Source organism: Crotalus tigris, unplaced genomic scaffold (genome assembly GCF_016545835.1).
Source record: "Crotalus tigris isolate CLP2741 ecotype Arizona unplaced genomic scaffold, ASM1654583v1 scf7180000017987.690289119674:8195010, whole genome shotgun sequence".
Lineage (NCBI taxonomy): Eukaryota > Metazoa > Chordata > Lepidosauria > Squamata > Viperidae > Crotalus > Crotalus tigris.
In genome coordinates this window covers 6,341,369-6,360,362 of record NW_024096758.1, presented here as the reverse complement: position 1 = coordinate 6,360,362, position 18,994 = coordinate 6,341,369, and the positions used below count along the sequence as shown (strand labels likewise).

Genomic DNA, 18,994 nt, shown 5'->3' with positions numbered 1-18,994 from the left:
TCTAATTTTGCATTGCAAAATATGAAAGTATAGCTCTACAGTAAAAAGATTGTAAAATCACTTTATTCAGTATAAAAGATTAAAAAACAGTATTGGCTTTTAAGCCACTAAAAGCAAATAGAAACCACCAATAGCAAAGAGAAGAAGTGAGACATGATAAGCCGGTGCTGCAACTGAAAAAAATCCTCCAAGTAAGCAAATTTAATGCATTAATATGTACAGATAGAAATTAATGAATTGCTCAACCTTTTAGGCTATACTTGCATTACGATAGCGTTATTTGTGCTGGTTTGCCATTTTTTACAATCTTGATGAAATATTTACTTACTGCATTCATTATACTCTTGCATGAAAGTTTAGAATATAAAATATTAATTTGGGCATTTTGATTTAAATAACATTAAATAGAACTAGCCTTTCAGATTTGTAAAACTTGCTAAAATGGGTAACAATAGAGGAAAAAAGAAGACTGAAAAGCAGAAAGAAGGAAAAAATTTGGCCTTTGAAATAGATTGCCTGGCAGGCTTCCCAGAAGCAGCCTAGAGGCAAAGTCAGATGTTTGTTCCAAGCAATAGATTCTGAGCATCATTTCCTAGAATGCCAGTTGAATTCCTCCATAGGCACAAACAATACATCACAAGGAAGTTGTGCAAAAACCCACTGAAAACAATGGAAAGATAGTGTTCCTTTCAGGTGAGCTCCTGTAATTTTGGACTAAACTATCCTCTAGTTAGTAGTTAACTAGTGGGGAAGTATAGATGTCACTGAGATTCCACACTTTGGCATGGAGTTCACTCTGTTGCTTTATATGTAGGCTTGATTTGGACCCTTAAAGCAAAATACCCTTATATACTCAGCACTAAAAACAAAACAGAGTCCTGAGGCAGGTCTCTAGAATTCTTTAAATTGAATGAGTTCTATTCAGAGAAACAGTTTAGTTTGCATTTATTGCTCCCATAAAGACAGTCTGGAGCTTTCCCAGTAACTTGACACAATAGTAGCATATTATATCGTATTATAACTTGGTGGGCTCATCAGTATTGGTGCAGTCAGCCTCAGTCTGCAGCATTTGGGGAGTAGGTAGTATAATGGGTAAGTTGTTATGGATACCCCGCTCATGCCAACACATGTCCAAAATGGGGTATAGCTTGCCTTGGAATTCTGCTTGGAAAGTATAGATTGGTATCAGCTCATCTGGGCTGTCAGCATTGTAGAAGGTTAGTTCTCCCTTCTCATAGTGCAGGTAGACTCCAATTTGTTGGGGTCGGGCTGAAATCGGCAAAACCAGTCTGCTGGTATTGAAGGCCTCATATACTTTGCCCTCTTTTAAGCCAATGAGCCAGACCCCATTTTCTGGGCTCTTAATCAGTTTGCCTTTGCGGTTGACTGTGCCCTTGATGATGCCCAGGCGCCAGTGACTCTTGGAGCCCACAATAATCTCCCAGTAGTGCTTTCCCCAGGAGAAGCCCTTATTAGCCAGGATACAATTGCTGTAGTCAAAGCGGTCAGGATTGCTGTCTCGCCGTTGGAAGAATAGTCCATATTTCACCATAGTATTCTCCTTGGACAGCTCAAGCATAGGATGAGCACTCACAGGATCCAGCTTCAGCGTTTCTGGAGCTATGAGAAGGGATAAAAATCAAAATTCTTCGAGGAACCGTGGGTAATATTCAGAAAAATCAGCTGAGGTGATCAAGCCTCCTTCTTTATATGAATAGAATAGACTAGGCCTCGATAGAATAGAATAGAGTTCTATTCAATAGAATAGAATTCTATTCAATAGAATAGAATTCTATGAATGGGCCTCAGTTTTTCATAATAGTCAAAATGTGATTGCAGAACTCAGGAAACACAGATAGCACTCTCAAAATCCATTGCCATTTGCTAGCTTTACAGTCTCAACCCCATTCCTCTCAGCTCTGATCTCTGAAAAGAAATAATGCATGATAAAGACATATATTCACAAATGTTTAAGTGCTGTATGAGGAAGTGCTCATGAAACAGCCTCCCCCTTCCTCTCCTCCAGCAGCAGCCATACCTGGGAGGATTTTACGTAGCAGACGCTTCCACACCATCATCTTTACATCCTCTTGGTGGAAGTCAGGCTTAAAAGAAACTGCACTGTATATGCCTTCGGCTGGGTGCTGATAGGGAAGTTCAGACCTGGATATGTATTAATTTCCATTAATATTTTCCCAAACTCAAACACTTCATAAATCTGCTTTTAAAATATTCAATTCCTATCTTGTCCTATTAATTGATGGGACTGAAAATTCTGAGCAAGAACTCAGAATATAAAAGCAGTTACTTTATTCTTCTGCAGGATGTATATATCTACCAGAACCTTGGTTCAGTGGCAGAGCATATAATTTTGAAGATTGAAAGCACACATCTCAAGAATCTCATTTAGAAGATCTGGGAAACATCTCTTCATTCTTGAAGCCTAAAAATCATTCTTTGATTGGAAGCCAAATACTCTGAAATGAAGGAGTTCAGGGCTGGAAATGAATACCATTAAGACTTCTTCAATTTTTTATGATTTCATAGCATCAACTTTGCAGGAGCTTGCAATCCATTGCATATTTGTCATTAAATTTTGGTGAGCATGGCACAGTTTACTTTTGAGTAAATATGCTTCAGCACATTGGAATTGCTGAGACATGTCTCAGTGTTCTTTGCTGACAATGTGGAATATTGTACACATATTTTGCTTTGAAAAAAGATGGATTCTGTTACCATGTTTCTTAATAAGAATTTCAAAAAAGCTAACAAATGTATCTGATCAACTCTTCCTTGACACTTTTTCTGTGAAGGCATTTTCTGAAATGCCTTCCAAGATCCATAGGAGAGAGACTAGAATTACAGTGTTTTGTTTCTCTTTCATACACTCTTATTTTACATACCTGGAGGGAAGAGATCCATATTTCTGTAAAGAGATGTAGACAGATTTAGTGCACTTGTGTTAATTAAATGTATACTGAAGATTGTATAGAGGGGAGGAAGATGGGAGAAAATGAATAGGACTATTGAGTTCTCTGAGCAATTGGAATCCATATTTACTCCTGTAAACTTTGGAATTCTTGTATATATTCCTTAACTGCAATAGAACTACAAGCCTTTATTGGCATGTATTCTTCAAAATCTAGGCTGTAAAGAAGTACCTCAACCTTTCATGACTATATGGAATTAGGCCTACTCTTAGATCAAAGGTGGAAAACCTCCCTTTTTAATATTAATTATAACTAACCATAATTGCACAAAGCAGACAGTAGAGTTCTCTGCTATTTTAAAGAAGGAAATATATAAAAACTTAAATAGGGTTCATATAAAGTATAAAAAAATAAACCCTCCAAATTCTTGCACCAAGCCTGAGAAAAATGAGAAATCCTATCCTTAATCTGTGTGATCTGTGTGATGTAAGGCTGCCTACTCTGCATCATTGCTCTGCTACTAGGGCTCCTGGCCCTTCATAGTATGGGGAGCAGGTAGTCCTTGACTTACAACCACAATTGAGCCCCAAATTTCTGTTGCTAAGTGACACATTTGTTAAGTGCATTTTGTCCCTTTTTATCACATTTCTTGCCACAGTTGTTAAATGAATCACTGCAGCTGTTAAATTACTAAAGTGGTTTTGAAGTGAATGTGGCTTCCCATTGACTTTGCATGTCAGAAGGTCACAAAAGGTGATCACATGACCCTGTGACACTGCAACCATCATAAATATGGGTCAGTTGCCAAGCGTCTGAATTTTGATCACGTGATCATGCAATGGTCATAAATATGAAAAATGGTCATATGTCACTTTTTACAGTGCTGTTGTAACTTCGAATGATCACTAAATGAACTGTTGTAAGTCAAGGACTACCTATATTGTAGTTCAATCATCCAAAGATTTATTCTCCTAATAGGCAAGATTCTTCCATATGCCTAGGGCCCTAGGCTTTTAAGCTTCAACAAACTGCGAAGCAAATTTGGACTCAATAGATGCAATTTGCTAAACATCTCTAAGTTCTTCAGATTCCAGTATGCCTCTTTTGGTCTGCTTGTTACTTCTGAGTAGGGCTCTTTAACAATTTTGATTTTCTGCTGCTGGCAGCACATCTTAGCATGTCCCTGGTTATTTATAGCAAGCAGATAGACAAACGTACACGTATGAAATCCAGCTGGTCTTCATTGTTGAATTTCTCCAGAGAGTCTTCCAGCTCCTTTAGCTTCTGAAGGGTGTCTGCTCTCTGCCTCACCTGAACCTCAATGGAGGCAATGATACGAGTTGTTTTCCTTTCTACCTGCCCCAGGAATTTGGCTTTCTCTTCATCAATATACCTATGCAGATCCTGGAACTGCTTTCTGACTACCCACATGAAGACATCAGATTCATTCTGTGTGGGACAAAATATAACAATTATCACCAGAGCAATATAATTCTGAATTGGGGTTGGGCTCATGTGGGGTAGAAGTGGGTATAATACTAAAATGTGAGAAATCTGATGATCATCTCAATGTAAACTCTAATGCTGTCAGCCACTCCTGCCTGCAATCTTAGTTCAGGAGTCCATTGCTTTGCAGCTATCAGTAACTGGCAGAAATATGACAAAATCTTTTTGTCAGTTGTCCATGTCTCTCCACCATGAGAGACATTGATCTTGAAATAAGTTCAGTTTGCTTGAATAGATTGCACACTAACAAATTTGATATAGTATTATTTCCCTCTTTACATACCTGTTACTCTCCAGTATTCCTCCTCCCCTCAACAATTTTTAATTAGATTATGGCAGTGGTTCTCAACCTTTTTAATGCCGCGACCCCCAACCGGTCGTAAGTCGAGGACTACCCAACCGGTCGTAAGTCGAGGACTACCCAACCAGTCATAAGTCGAGGACTTTCCCTGCCCGGGAGCGCCGTGCATGCGTGGTGCTGCCCCCGGTGCCGGACGAGGCGTAGCTGGCAAGCGGCAGAGACGGCGCAGGCCGACCACCGGCTGGGCCACCAGCTGGCCCAGCCCAAGGGAGGTAAGGCACCCGCCGGGCCCCACGCGTGCCAGCAACCCTCCCTGCCCCGCCGGCCTCCCACCTCCCACCCCTAGCCCTCTTTTACTTAACATTTTTAGTAGTTGCTCAGCAGGGAGGGGTGGAAGCTTCCAGACAGCTTGCCTTCGCTGCAGACAACTTGCAGCACCATTTGCAGACTGGGGCTTTTGGCGGGCTCAGCAGGGCAGAGACAGCCTGGACAATTCCTATTGGCTTTTGAAAGCCAATAGAATTAGACTCTATTCAAGAGAGTCTATTCTATTGGCTTTCAAAAGCCAATAGAATAAAAGGGAGTAGCACAGCTAAGGAAAAGGGGGGAAAAATGGCGGACTGCGTTGTTTGGTGACCCCGTGAAATGGTCGTTCGACCCCAAATGGGGTCACAACCCACAGGTTGAGAACCGCTGGATTATGGGATTAGATTGGATTTGTAATTCCTTACAAGAATAATTTGTGCTCCTTTTTCCATGCAGCCTAAACTGTTTAGCTTATGCTACACAGTTTCCATTAAGAAGGGACACAAGGACCAATGAGCTAATCTTTTGGCCAGAAAAGTTTGGATGTGAACAGAACCTTAGTGTTTTCCTATTTCTGAATACTCTGTTACTGAGTTCAAATACTGCAGTGTGGCTGATTAATTTTTGACCTAGCATATTTTGAGAACTATTATTTTTAACACATTTATGGTGAATTATGCAAACAGTGATTTATTAAAGAAACAATTATTAAATTAGTCACAGCTTGATGTAATGTGTCTTCAGTCTATGAATCTGGAGTTGCCTGCCAAATTAACGATGAGTAACTGATGATAGAAAAGAATGAGAGAGACAGAGAGATTGCATGTACATTGAGGTAGTCCTCAACTTCTAACTATAATGGAGCCAGCCCATGACAGTCGTAAATTTGTTCACCCATGTGGCTGAACCAATTTTATGAACTTTTTTGCAGTGATCATTAAGCAAATGCCGCAATTGTAAAATGAATGTTGCAGTCATAAAGTGAATGCAATGGTCATAAATTGAACCCATCGTTTGCTATGGGCCATTTTTGCCAAAAACCGGAAGTAAAATCCAGGTTTCAGAAAAAAACATTGTAAAATGTAAAACGCTGCAAATGGCCATAAATGCAGGCTGCTTGTTAAGCACCTGGTCATGTGACTGTGGGGGGAGATCAGCTGTTGCAACTTTGGAACTGGGTTGTTCCAACTTTGGAAGGGGTCCATTAGGGACTGCCTGTAATAAGGCATTCTCTTTCACCAGTGAAAGGCAACACTGACTATAAGGTGCATCTGACTATAAGCAAAAAAAAAGAGACAGAAACCATTACTAAGTAATCAGTTTCATAGAGATGGGAACAAGAAACATGCAAAAAGATTTGAGTATTGTTTCTAAATATAGAGTTTCTAAATATTGGCTTCTTTACTGTAATACAGATTACTTATCAGAATTTCTTGAAATTATGTGAGGGCACTTAATCATTTCCAAATATTGCCTGTTGGGTGAAGTGTAATATGTAGCTATTTGATTGTACAAAATTGCTGCTGGGATCCTCTCCATTATGTGATATAATTCAGATGGCCGTTTCCAGAGAGTGTTTGTGACAAGTAAAGCAACTCCCTGATTGGGCATTCTATGTCTGTAGTGGTTGGTGGTGCACTTATTTAGAATTTTTCAGCTATGACCTAATGTCCTCAAGAGGAAGATTAGGAGCGGAAAAACATCTATTGCCAGTAATCCAACAAAATCAATATTGACAATAAATGTCAGGCGCTTTGAAAAGAACTCCAAGGTTGGCTTTATTGTGAGCTAATTTCCTGGGAGGTATTTTCTGTTAAGTCTATGACTTTCTAGAATTCTGTTGGAAAAGTTGCTGGTCAATTTACTAAACTAGATTATTCCTTTTTTCACCTGAAAGCTTTGGCTTTTCCTATTACTTAATTGGTTTGAAATTATTATAGCATTTTAAGCATATCCTCTTGACTTGGACTTCCTCAGAAAAACTAACAATTATATTTAGTTCTTCCCTGTGATTCAATATTGAGCTCTGAGATTTAGCTGAGTGTAGGAACTAAAGAAGAAAGACAATATGTATTGAATCATATTCCACAAAGATTTAGGGATTCTCTCCCCCCCCCCCCGGAAATGTTTGGAATCGGAGGATAATTTTCAAAATTTATAAAGAGCTGGATGTACATACAGAGTCATTTCACCTTGATTTGTTTGGGGATTCAGGGTGCTTTGTGTCAAAAATCTAAAATGAACAGTTAAGCAACAGTGGGGGATGGGGTTTTTTGGTATCTTTGAATCAATCTTGATTCCTGGTGATTGCTTAAACAAATCCCTACAATTTTATTGGTAAAATTTCAGAAGAGGTTTGCCATTACCTACTTCCTAAGCTAAGAAAGCATGACTAGCTAAGGTCACACATGTGGCTTTGTACTTAAGACTAAACTAGAACTCCCTGTCTCCCAGTTTCTAGCCTGATGTCTTACCCACTATAACAAATTGGCTACTGTCTAAGTTAGGGTTCCCCACCCTCCGTGTTGTGGCCTGGTACCAGGCTGTGGTCCATTGGGAACCAGGCCTTGCAAGTGGTGGGTGAGTGTGTGAGCATGTGAAACTATATTTGTGCAAGTGGCATGCAAATGCTCAAAACCATATCCACACACACACACACACACACACACACACACACCCCGCTAGCACCACCAGTCCGCAGAGCTGGAAAGATTGGGGACTGTAGTCTAAGAAATGTAGCAACAGAAAAATGTCAGGTAATTTCACATTTGAAACTTTAGGGAGATTCATCCCTCTTAATTGAGGTAAACATGACAACTGCCAAAGGCACCTTACTCAGCCCCAAACACTCAAGAATATACAGCAGATAATCACTAGAAAATTAAAATCAATTGTAAAATATGTCTAAACATGCTTATTTATTGTAAAAATCGTATTATGAATCAGTTTGGCATGATGGTTAAGGCATCAGACTAGAAACTGGGAGACCGTGAGTTCTAATGCTGCTTGGGCACAAAGCCAGCTGGGTGACTTTGTACCATTCGCTTTCTCTTAGCCCTAGGAAGAAAGGAATGGCAATCCACTATTGAAAATCCTTGCCAAGATAACTGCAGGGACTTGGCCAGACAATTGTCCAGACCAATCTAGGAAAAAGTCACGAATGAACAATAATAACAACAACAACAAAACATACTATACTGACAGTCATATGTACAAGTTGGATGAAAAGAAAGGCAGACAAGAAAGTCACTGGCATTAATGTCATCTGCCTGTCTAAGCTCACCATAATTCGAGTTTTGTTATTCATCAATTTGTTGACATGTTCATCAAGGCTTCTCTTCTGCTGTTGCACATCTGTTATCAACATGGAGAGTTCCTCCTGAAAAAAGCAGATTTGCATTAGCTAAATTTGTGGGGAAAGGATGTAAGAGAAACAAAACTACTTATCCATTTTAAAATGTATTTTTTCATTGATGAGCACCAAATGCTTCTTAAAGCTCACAAGGAGGGCCAAAAGAAATGTGACTGCTCAATTATGGTAGCTAGATGAACCGTGATGGTGCAGTGGTCAGAATGCAGTACTGCAGGCTACTTCTGCTGACTGCCGGCTGTCTGCAGTTCGGCAATTCGATTCTCACCAGCTCAAGGTTGACTCAGCCTTTCATCCTTCCAAGGTCCATAAAATGAGGACCTAGATTGTTGAGGGCAATATGCTGATTCTGTAAACTGCTTTGAGAAGGCTCTAAAGCACTGTGAAGTGGTATATAAGTCTAAGTGCTATTGCTATTAGGAAACATTCAGATATGAAAAAGAGAAATTCCAGAGATCACATGAAGTAACCTTCCATTAAGATTTTGAGTCATCTATATTAATAATACTATCAAATCCCCAGAGACTCAGTCAGACAAGGGTCATCAGATCCTTCAAACTGGATATGCAGGACTTGAGGTATATTCAATATTCAAATATGCAAAACTAAACTTTCTACCAAGAAACTATAATACCTTATTATAGAATATGAATTCTGCAAGCGAGTGTTTAATCTGACTCAGTGGCTCTCTCTCTCTCTTTTTAGTTTACATTTAAAAGAAAGGAAGTAGATTAAAGATGATCGTAGCACAAACTTTGGAACATCTGGAGATTATAACAGTTTTGGAGCAGAGTTTAATTTGTGATTCGGTTCTGACCTTGAACTTATTTTTAGTGGTAGGATCTAGGCTTGAAACAATCTGAGTAATAATTTTATTATTTCATTTGCATCCTGATTTTGTGCTTAGACAAGCAATTTTTCAAAGTTGTTAATTAAAATATAAAATTAAATGTAAAAGCAGTCTATATACTACCTGTTGTGACCTTCAATTGGATGAAACAGTATATGATAGGACAACAATTTTTGAATCAACATATCTCAAATGGGGTAACTTAAAGAATGCGGCCAAAATCCAGGACTCCCATGGAATTGAAATTGTGGCTGCTTTAGTGCTATTACCCTGCTGTACTGTCACAGTCAGCCACGGTCATATGATTGTAATGTCAACTGCTCTCTGTCAGTTTCATGCAAGGAAAAACAATGAGGAAGTCGGAAGTTGCTCCTGCTCCCATTACTTTTTTGCTTGCCCATGGTCATTCTGTTTCTCTGTTTAGGTAGGGAAATATCCCTAAAATGATGAGCCAATTGGTCACAGGTTGTATGCTTAATGATTAAAAGTCTGGTAAAAGAAATGCATCTTTGTGGATAGTTTAAATTCTGAGAATATGGCCAAATACTATGCTAAGGAAAAGTGTTTTATAGCCTAAGAGCTATAGCCTGGGAGCCTGGAATCAAGAGTTCCAGAAGGATGGTCTTCTGACTCCAGGAGTGTCTTTAGAGGGCCTTCTCCTGCAGCTTTTAACTGTTGAACTAAGGAAAAGGTGGTTCCCTCAAATAGACTGTAAGCCATTTTGAACTTCAAACCTGGGTTAACACAAAGTGCCACAGGTTATGCTCCAACAAAAAAGTCAAATTGTGGCTTAATGTGATTGGTCTGATTTATACAACATGCAAGACAGTGTCTGAATTCTTAAAATATGCTGAACTATAAGCACAGTTCAGCCTGCTATGCAAACTCATGTCTTCCTTCATAGCTGGCTCAGCATGGAAGGGGAGGTGAGACCACCTGAGGTCAAGGTCAGGATCTGCAACTTTCACATTATTTCGCTAGTGGGATCAGCTTTGGCTATGCTACCATTCAAATATTCCCTTTTCTGGGCATGATTTTGTGCTTCACATTTTATCTCTTATCTCACTCAGTATCAGGCACTCATAGGCACGGGGAGTACTGCACCTAGTTTTTATATTTCTGTGAATCACCATTGTAACAATGTTATTCATTGTTTTCTATTGCTGTCCTTGAGAACAGGGTACTATCACCCGTGATCCTTAGACTTACATAGTTTCCATCCTTTCAAAGCATTACCTACACAGAGAGGGACTTGGGATATATGGTGTAGGAAGAGAGCTACAAAAATTCTGTTAAGGAAAGTATAGATTTCTGCCTTATAATAGCTACACCATTTTTTCTAGAATTTATGTATTCCAAGAGCTCTCGCTTAAGTATGTGAAAAATTGTTTGAATCACACCAAGATTCATCTAATCCAGTGGTTCTTAACCTTTTTGAACGAATTGCCCCCTTGAGCCAATGAGGAAGTTGTCATCGCCCCCCTCCCCCAACATAACCTCTCAATCACAACATAGGAAATAATTCTTCAATTTATGCAAACATTTTTTTTGTTTTCTTTAAAACAAAATCGATGCAAATAATTTATTTCCAGTCTTTTCCCCATATCTCCCATATTCTGGCTAATGGCGCGCCACTGTATGAGTAGAGGCTGCTGCACAACACGCATGAAGATAAGCAATGCGTATTTACATATGTACGGTATTCTGTACTGAAGCTAGCTGGAGGAACATTTGAAAACACAATTCAATCCACTAATAGCGAGTGATCTGATGTTTTTGTACGACAGATATACAGCCATTCACTGTACGAAAAAGTCTCAAAAGTGTCCCCAAAACGTCTCGCTCCATCGTCCCCATATCGCCTCCTTTGCCCCCATGTTGTCCCTTTTTGTTCCATCGCCCCCCTGAAAAATGAAATCACCCCTTGGGGGGCAATATCGCCCAGGTTAAGAACCACTGATCCACCAATCAACAGACACAAGGTGGCCCACCAAGAATGGCCAATTGTCTCTATTCTGCCTATGGTCTAAGCCAGAGATAGACAACCTTGGCTCTTTTATGACTCGTGGACTTCAACTCCCAGAATTCCTGAGCCAGCCATGCTGGCTCAGGAATTCTGGGAGTTGAAGTCCACGAGTCATAAAAGAGCCAAGGTTGCCTACCCCTGGCTAAGCCTCACTTCATCCACGCAGTCACATACATACATATATACATACATATACACACACACACACACGCACACACATTCCAAGCACCTGCCTTCATCCTGCTGTAGACCGTGGAGATGGGCATGACTTTATGCTGCTGATGGGTGCCAATGGTGCCACAGAGGCCACAAATCACTTCCTGGTCTTGCTCACAGAAAAGGCTGAGGGGATTGTGGTGATCAGGGCAAGAGTTTTGATTATCATCTGAGTTGCCTATGGCATGAATTGCCTCAATGATGCGAGCCAAGTTGACATTGGGTGGTGATCTGCTATAGTCCACAGCCTTTCGGCATACTGGGCAAAGGAACTGTTTCTCCAGATCACCTGAGAGAGACACCACACAGGACTTGCAGTAAGAGTGTCCACATTGTAGCATCAAGGGCTCTTTGAAGAGCTCTAAGCAAATAGGGCATATCAATTGGTCCTCAAGTTGATCAATGCTCAATTTCCGTGCCATTTGGCTGATTTACTTCTTCTTTCCTTGGCTTAATCCTGGAAGATCAATGCCCAAAGGGAATAGACATCAAATGTGGATGTAGCTGGGGAGAAGATAAGAATAGCCCTTCCTTCTTCCTACTTATCTCCTGCAATAGGCAATAAAAGGAAGGATAGAGAGATTAATACAATCTTGGGGTACAGGAAGAAAAAAGTACCCTAAAACATACACTCAGGAAAGTAATGACAAACTAAGACTAAGGAACTTTGAGAACTTCTGGATGTCACAGGTTTGGGGAGGAAAAAAGCTGAAAGCGTAATGTTCAGTTAACTGCTATTCCATAACTATCAAGAGGAACAAAACAACTTCTGCCCTCCTTGCTACTTTGTTTTGGAAACATTAAAAAAAAAATTGGGGATCTCATCAGCTACTGCTAGTTGCCAAAACGTAATGCCTAAGTATTCTAAGAAATTCTGCTATAGAGCTAATAAAATAGAGCAAATAATAATAATAATAATAATTCAATTGCAAAAGGCGGCCTTATTAGGAACTGCTTCCATCCTGCGACGATACCTGTAATACCATCAAACATCCACATCTGCCTATCCCAGGTCCTGGGTAAGGACTCGATAGGTAGACAAAATGCCAAATCCAGTCTGAACATCTGGCTGACTATGCGATGATCCATAATAATAATAATAATAATAAAGTTGGAAGGTACCTTGGAGGTCATCTAGTCCAACCCCCTGCTTAGGTAGAAACCCTGCACCATTTAGACAAATGGCTGTCCAGTCTCTTCTTAAAAACTTCCAGTGTTGGAGCATTCACCACTTCTGGAGGCAGGTTGTTCCATTGGTTAATTGTTCTAACTGTCAAGAAGTTTCTCCTTAGTTCTAGGTTGTTTCTCTCTTTGATTAGTTTCCATCCGTTGCTTCTCGTCCTGCCTTCAGGCGCCTTGGAGAATAGCTTGACTCCCTCTTCTTTGTGGCAGCCCCTGAGATGTATGATTTAGGACATTTAAATGCCAGCCCAAAATATAAATGATCGGGGAGTATAAATGTCCAGAAAGGAATCTCGGAGAGGAATGAGGCATAACAGATATATCAGGTACTAGAAGGAGGTAATGTTTTCAATTTTGTACAATTTGTTGATGACCAAATTCAGTTTTGTGAATCACATGTTCCCTTTGCCCCAAGCTGCAGACATATTTGGAAACTGTGCTCTCTATAGATCCCCCCGCCATATAAATGTTTCTATTTATGAAACCTTGGTTCACAAGAAGCACTGGCCCTGAAATCAGTTCTTGGAATAAACTAAACTGAAAGTAAATGCGACAAACTTCAAAATAATAAGAAAAAAATATTACCAAGAAGGAAAATAGTAGTCTTTCAATATTTTATGGCAGGCATCCTCAACCCCCGGCCTGCACAGCTGGAGGAAAGCGGTGGGCGAGTGAGAGAAACCGAAACCATCCCCCCAGTCCGTGGAAAAATTGTCTTTTGGTGCCAAAAAGGTTGGGAAATGCTGTTTTATTGTAAGATGAGGAATGGAAATTGAAGAAAGTACCTTCTAAGAGGTTCCAACAGTCACAGAGACCAGATCTGTTCATAATCTTTCTATCAAGCTATCCCACCTTTTCTATTTATATTAACTCTTGAATACTCAAAAGTACATGACCCAAAGCATATGCTTTGTTATATGCACCACAATTCTTAGGGCAGGCAAGTCTCACTGCCTCTTTACATTGTACAAAATGAAAACCAATATCCACGGATATCTAACTTTTGATAATAGTTTGGGTCAGTGGTCTGAATCTATTACCAGTAGGAAGTTTTTGCTGAAATTTCATTGGAATCCTTCTAGGAGCAATATCACCTTCACCCACAGACCACAACTTTCTTAGTTTCTATATTTTCTAAACCCATCAGAGTGAGAAGTCAAAGAAAATATCCCTACCATTTACAGCTCAGCTGCTCTTCTTTTAGTTTCTTCTCCTATAATCCGAGTAATTCTAGACAAACCTCTGTACATGATATTAAGGCTTCCTTTGGATAATTCTTTTACTATGGTAGATTTCAGACTTCTCCATCAAAAGTGACAAGGAAAGCCTCTCTGTCCAATTTCAAAAAGAGAGCTTCTGGAGTTGATGGCCCTCTGTTCAGGGGAGGATTTCCAGAAAGCAATCTGCAGTGGCAACCACGTTTTCAGTCATGTGCTAATCCTTGGCACTTGTAGAGGCAACTCCCCAGCTACATCGCTGACTGACCAATGTATACTTGGAAAACTGGAGACAAACAAACCCCACAGTCTTTCCTTGAATGTTCACCTTGTAGAACAGATTTCTTTGTCCTCTTCACCGTAATATATGTAGATATTTATACACCCTTTCTTAGTCCTCATCATATTCTGAAGGTTGAAACTGCATCATATAATTTGTCTTTAATGGCCAAAGGATCCCAGTCCTTCACAAATTGTGATGAAGGTAAACTGAACTGAAAAGCCACACCAATTAATTAAATTCCTTTAGATTTACATTTACAATATGTACATCCATTAAGATCCCCCTTTCCTTCATAAAAAGGATTGACATTATCAGTCCTGCATATATGGGACCTGCCTTTTGACTACATAGAAACGTTTTTCTATCCTTAAATAGGACTTTAATCATACAGGAGCTCCTGATACTCTAGATCAGTCTTGCCTGACTTGGTGTGTTAGTCTGAGTTTGCTGAACATTGCTGACCATTAGGGGAGTTGGCTCATGTGTATGGTTGGAGACGGCTACTGTATGTATATATTCTGTCCAAGGGACGGTTCCACATTACACTGAATGATTTGTTCCTTTCCTTTGCATACTTTCAGTAGTCCTTCTGACTTTGAGGTAAGTCAAGGAATGGGACCCTCTGCTATTGGATTGGCAGTAGCAAAGGCATTGCTGACTGTATTACAGAAACTGGTAGGCTGGGCACAATGCTGCCAACTTGCATGTTCAGAGTCAGGAATATATGCAAAAGGAACTTTGATTCCAAGTGTTTACAGGGGCACCTAGCTCATATCATTGGAAAACTCTTTTGGTAGTTGCTGACACACTTTTCAATCCTAATACATAATGCAGGAGCATCCACAGGATGGGTTAAGAAAATAAAGATGATAGTCTGATGTGGAATTTAATGTAACTCTTATTGTTAATTTTAATAGGTAGGTAGGTAGCTAGGTAGATAGTTAGATAAGATGATCTTTATTGTAATTTTTTACTGTGGGCACAAAGGCACATGTTAAAAATGAAATTTAGTTGCTTGCTCTCAAAGTGTAAGCAACCATAACACACATTTAAACATACTATATACAACGTATGTCTAGATCAGAGGTAGGCAACCTTGGCTCTTTTATGACTTGTGGACTTCAACTCCCAGAATTCCTGAGCCAACATGACTGGTTCAGGACTTCTGGGAGTTGAAGTTCACAAGTCATAAAAGAGCCAAGGTTGTCTACCCCTGGTCTAGACCTACACCCTTATATATAAGTAACATATAAATATTAATGACTGTCCAACTTGGATACTTAATAGAAGGAGGAAGCTTTAGAGTTCACAAGGGTAATACTGTATGTAACAAAACTGTGACTGAATCTGGATGTTCTGCTTCGGATACCATGAAGCCTCATCCCAGACGGTAACAAGGAAAACAGATCGTGTAGAGGATGTGTAGTGTCCCAAACAATCTTGCAGACCTTGCTCAAGCAACGCTTTTATGCTATGTCCTGGATGGAAGGGAGGGAACTGCCAATAATCTTTCCAGCCATCCTCACCACTCCCTGCAATGTCTTCCTGTCTGAAGCAGTGATGCTTCCAAACCAGACTGTAATGCAATATGACAGGATGCTCTCGATCGTCCCTCTGTAGAAAGTGGTAAGGACAGGGGAAGGAAGATGTCCTTTTCTCATTTGATGCAGAAAATACAGGCGTTGCTGTGCCCCCTTCACCAGTGTCTCACTGTTGAGCGACCAAGCCAGCCTTGCTCAATTATTATTAGTTTGCTAGCTTTCTTTGTTAATTATTAAATCATTTTAATAATGGCTTTAAAATGCCAAATTGATATCGTATCATTATGCTAGTCTGTGATAGTAATAAAGATTTGATTGATTTGGTATAAATAAATTCATCTTCATATTCAGTGCTAATCTAATATTATTTGGAATTTTTAAATTCACTTATATATTGTTGGTAAATCTCTTTTCCATTTTTTTTAGCTGCTCTTCTATTTTATGTTTCTGCTCCTTTTTTGATTGCGTTTTCAAGTATCTATTAAAATGAAATTAAATACAGGATATAAAAAGTCAAGTTGGTAGTCACTATAACACAAAGTATACCTACTTTATGTGCATCATACAGAACCAACATCAAAAAGGAGCAGGGCTTCAATTATGGCCACCACCTTGAGTTTTTCTTACTCTTCCCTCCACAGATGCTCCTTCAGGTTGGTTTTACTTATTATTTTGCCTGTTATTGATAGCTGGTTGTGTGTGCTAATCCAGCAGACATAAATTTTATTTACATGCCATTCAGTCAAAATCAATTGCTGATTTGCTGGCATTGTGTGCCTGTCACAATGATTTAGTTATGCTGCAGCCTTAGTAATTCTCTGCACTTTTAACTTTATGTTGAATATTCTTCTGCCTAACATTATTCCCGCACTATAACAGGGTCCACTTATTGGCAAAGCTGTCTCCATTTGGGTAGATCGAGGGCAGGGGTAGGCAACCTTGGCTCTTTTATGACTCGTGGACTTCAACTCCCAGAATTCCTGAGCCAATTCTGGGAGTTGAAGTCCATGAGTCATAAAAGAGCCAAAGTTGCCTACCCCTGATCTAGGGCATCTTCAGGGGGCGACACCCACATATTTCATGTCCTTTATGTTGAATATATGAGGAAAAAGAATAGATCAAAGTGGTGGCATAATATGACCAATCTAACTATCTGGGACAAAGGAATCTTCAGGTGCTCTTTTCCAATTGCACAAGGCTGTTGAGTCTATAAGATCTCTTCAGGCAAAAAGATGCTACCAGCAGCCATGCTGCTTGATCTTTAAAATGTCTTCCTTGGCCTACTTTTATTCTGCTCTGTTCTGCTTCTTTTTTTTTTTTTTTTTTTAAAAAAAACCAAATACCAGCTATGGGGAAAAGAAGGGCTATTTGATACAACATGTTTACCTTGGTTGCTGAATCAGCCTATTTACTGGTTTGAACTGTAAACCATTACATTAAACCACAACAAACACCTAATCAAGGTGGTCACTAATCAAGCTTAGTATGTTGTGAAAATAAGGCACTAGGTATTTAACTGGTTGAGTGTGGTTGAGTGTGTTGTCTGAACAGCCATTGCATGTCAAAAAATCAGAACAGAATGTTAAATAGATTATAGCTCCCCCTCCCTGCAGTCCAGTCAAGTTATATCTCTACAGCTATTGAAGGTGACATAATTTGTATTTAAACTTGGCCTATTTGTATGCAACTTTGTATGCAAGCGGGAGGGACTGGTCAATCTTTTATCCTGGCTCTGGAGTAAGACAGAGTAGCAATGTTGTCTAAACATATTCTCCCATTATAAATTGTGAATTCAGTTAAGGTATTGCAGAGTTATTTTGATAACAGAGAATACTTGTAGTTAACGATGGAAATGAGAAGTCCTTGGTGCTCTCTGAGCTTGGTTGTTTTCTTGCAAACGTTTCATTCCCCAAACTAGGTAACATCAGTGATGTTTATGGCTGCATTCCCACTGAGGGGGACCAGATCTGAGTTGCAAATATCCGAAGGACACTAGATGGGAATCAAGGCATACAGAAAAGAGAACATGCTAAGTCTGCAGCCAATTTTGGTCACCATATCACAAAAAAGATGTTGACAGTTTGAAAAAAATTCAAAGAGCAACTAAGATGATCAAAGGTCTGGAGACTAAAACATACGAAGAATGACTGCAGGACCTGGGTTTGGCTGGTCTAAAGAGAAGAATAGGGGAGACATGATAGCAGTATTCCAGTTGAGGGGTTGCCACAAAGAAGAGGGGATCACGTTATTCACCAAAGCACCAGAGGGAAGGACTAGAAACAATGGTTGGAAACTGATCAAAGAAAGAAGCAACCTGGAATTAAGGAAAAACTTCTTGACAATGAGAACAATTAACTAGTGGAACAGCTTGCCTCCAGAAATTGTGGGCGCTCCATCACTGGAGGTTTTTAAGAAGAGACTAGACAGTCACTTGTCTGAGATGGTATAAGGTCAGTGATGGCGAACCTTTTAGGGACCCCCCCAAAACTGGCCCTGCCCCCACTCCACCCCCCTGCCCGCCCCCACTCTGCCCCCCCCATCCCCTGCCCCGCCTGCCCACAGGACCAGTCACGATCTCCAGGGCCCGCCGGATTGCCCAGGCAGCCCATCAGCGCTATGGCGACCACACTCTCTGCCCACCCCTGCAGCATCAACTGCATGATGGGGTGTGAGGGCAGAGTCTTGTCTATGCTGCCTGGCTGCCATGTCCTTGGCTGCGCTGCTGTTTGGGCCACGCTTGAGGGTTACTCTCCTTCAGGGGGGCTTCTGGAGAGGAGGGGGTCGCGGGGGAGGCAAGGCTGCAGCAACCGCACGTGTACCCAAAAAGAGGGCTCCGAGTGCCGGCTCTGCCACCCGTACCATAGGTTCGCCAGGGGGCTGGACTAGAAGACCTCCAAGTCCCTTCCAGCTCTATTCTATTTTCTTTAGTGCCATCTATGGACTTGATTCTTATAACCAGTTCTGATAGCCTTAGATCGGGGTCTCAAACTTGGTAACTTTAAGAATTCAACTCCCAGAATTCCTCAGTTGCAGCAGGCAGAAGTGGGACAACTCGGGACGCTTCTCCGAACGGATTGTCTTTCACTCAGTTTAAGCTTACCCTTATTTTTTACGGACGTGGAGTGATGGCTGCAGTAAAATTGAGCATTCCCCATTCATTTCTGTGCGTGGCGTTTTGCTTTAGTTCAGAAACAAAAAAGTAATCTCGAAATTCCTCAAGTTGAACGCTTGATGCTGTGGAACTAATATAGCTCTATGAAAGCCTC

At 40.4% G+C, this 18,994-nt stretch overlaps 1 protein-coding gene across 3 annotated transcripts; it reads right to left on the bottom strand.

Annotated features, from left to right (window-relative positions):
- Positions 1-43: 43 nt before the first annotated feature.
- Positions 44-18,967, bottom strand: TRIM50 (tripartite motif containing 50). 3 transcript variants are annotated; one of them, XM_039346204.1, is made up of 7 exons: positions 18,829-18,967; positions 11,523-12,054; positions 8,327-8,422; positions 4,149-4,379; positions 2,904-2,926; positions 2,039-2,163; positions 44-1,620 (listed from the first exon to the last, which is right to left on the bottom strand). In XM_039346204.1, the coding sequence occupies exons 2-7, from the start codon at positions 11,925-11,927 to the stop codon at positions 1,016-1,018; spliced, it is 1,485 nt and encodes a 494-aa protein (XP_039202138.1). In that variant the 5' UTR covers positions 11,928-12,054; positions 18,829-18,967; the 3' UTR covers positions 44-1,015. The 3 variants fall into 3 exon arrangements, with proteins under 3 accessions (XP_039202138.1, XP_039202139.1, XP_039202137.1); XM_039346205.1 differs by lacking the exon at positions 18,829-18,967 and adding an exon at positions 13,863-14,195; XM_039346203.1 differs by lacking the exon at positions 18,829-18,967 and adding an exon at positions 12,628-12,688.
- Positions 18,968-18,994: the final 27 nt, after the last annotated feature.

What these genes read in the sequence shown, in the direction of transcription:
- TRIM50 (XM_039346204.1), bottom strand. Translation starts at nt 11,927, where the DNA reads ATGGCACGGAAATTGAGCATTGATCAACTTGAGGACCAATTGATATGC. An exon ending in ACCAGCTGGATTTCATACGT is followed by an intron (nt 2,927 to 4,148) that starts GTACGTTTGTCT and finishes ATCTCTTTACAG; the next exon opens with AAATATGGATCTCTTCCCTC. An exon ending in GCTACGTAAAATCCTCCCAG is followed by an intron (nt 1,621 to 2,038) that starts GTATGGCTGCTG and finishes CCCTTCTCATAG; the next exon opens with CTCCAGAAACGCTGAAGCTG.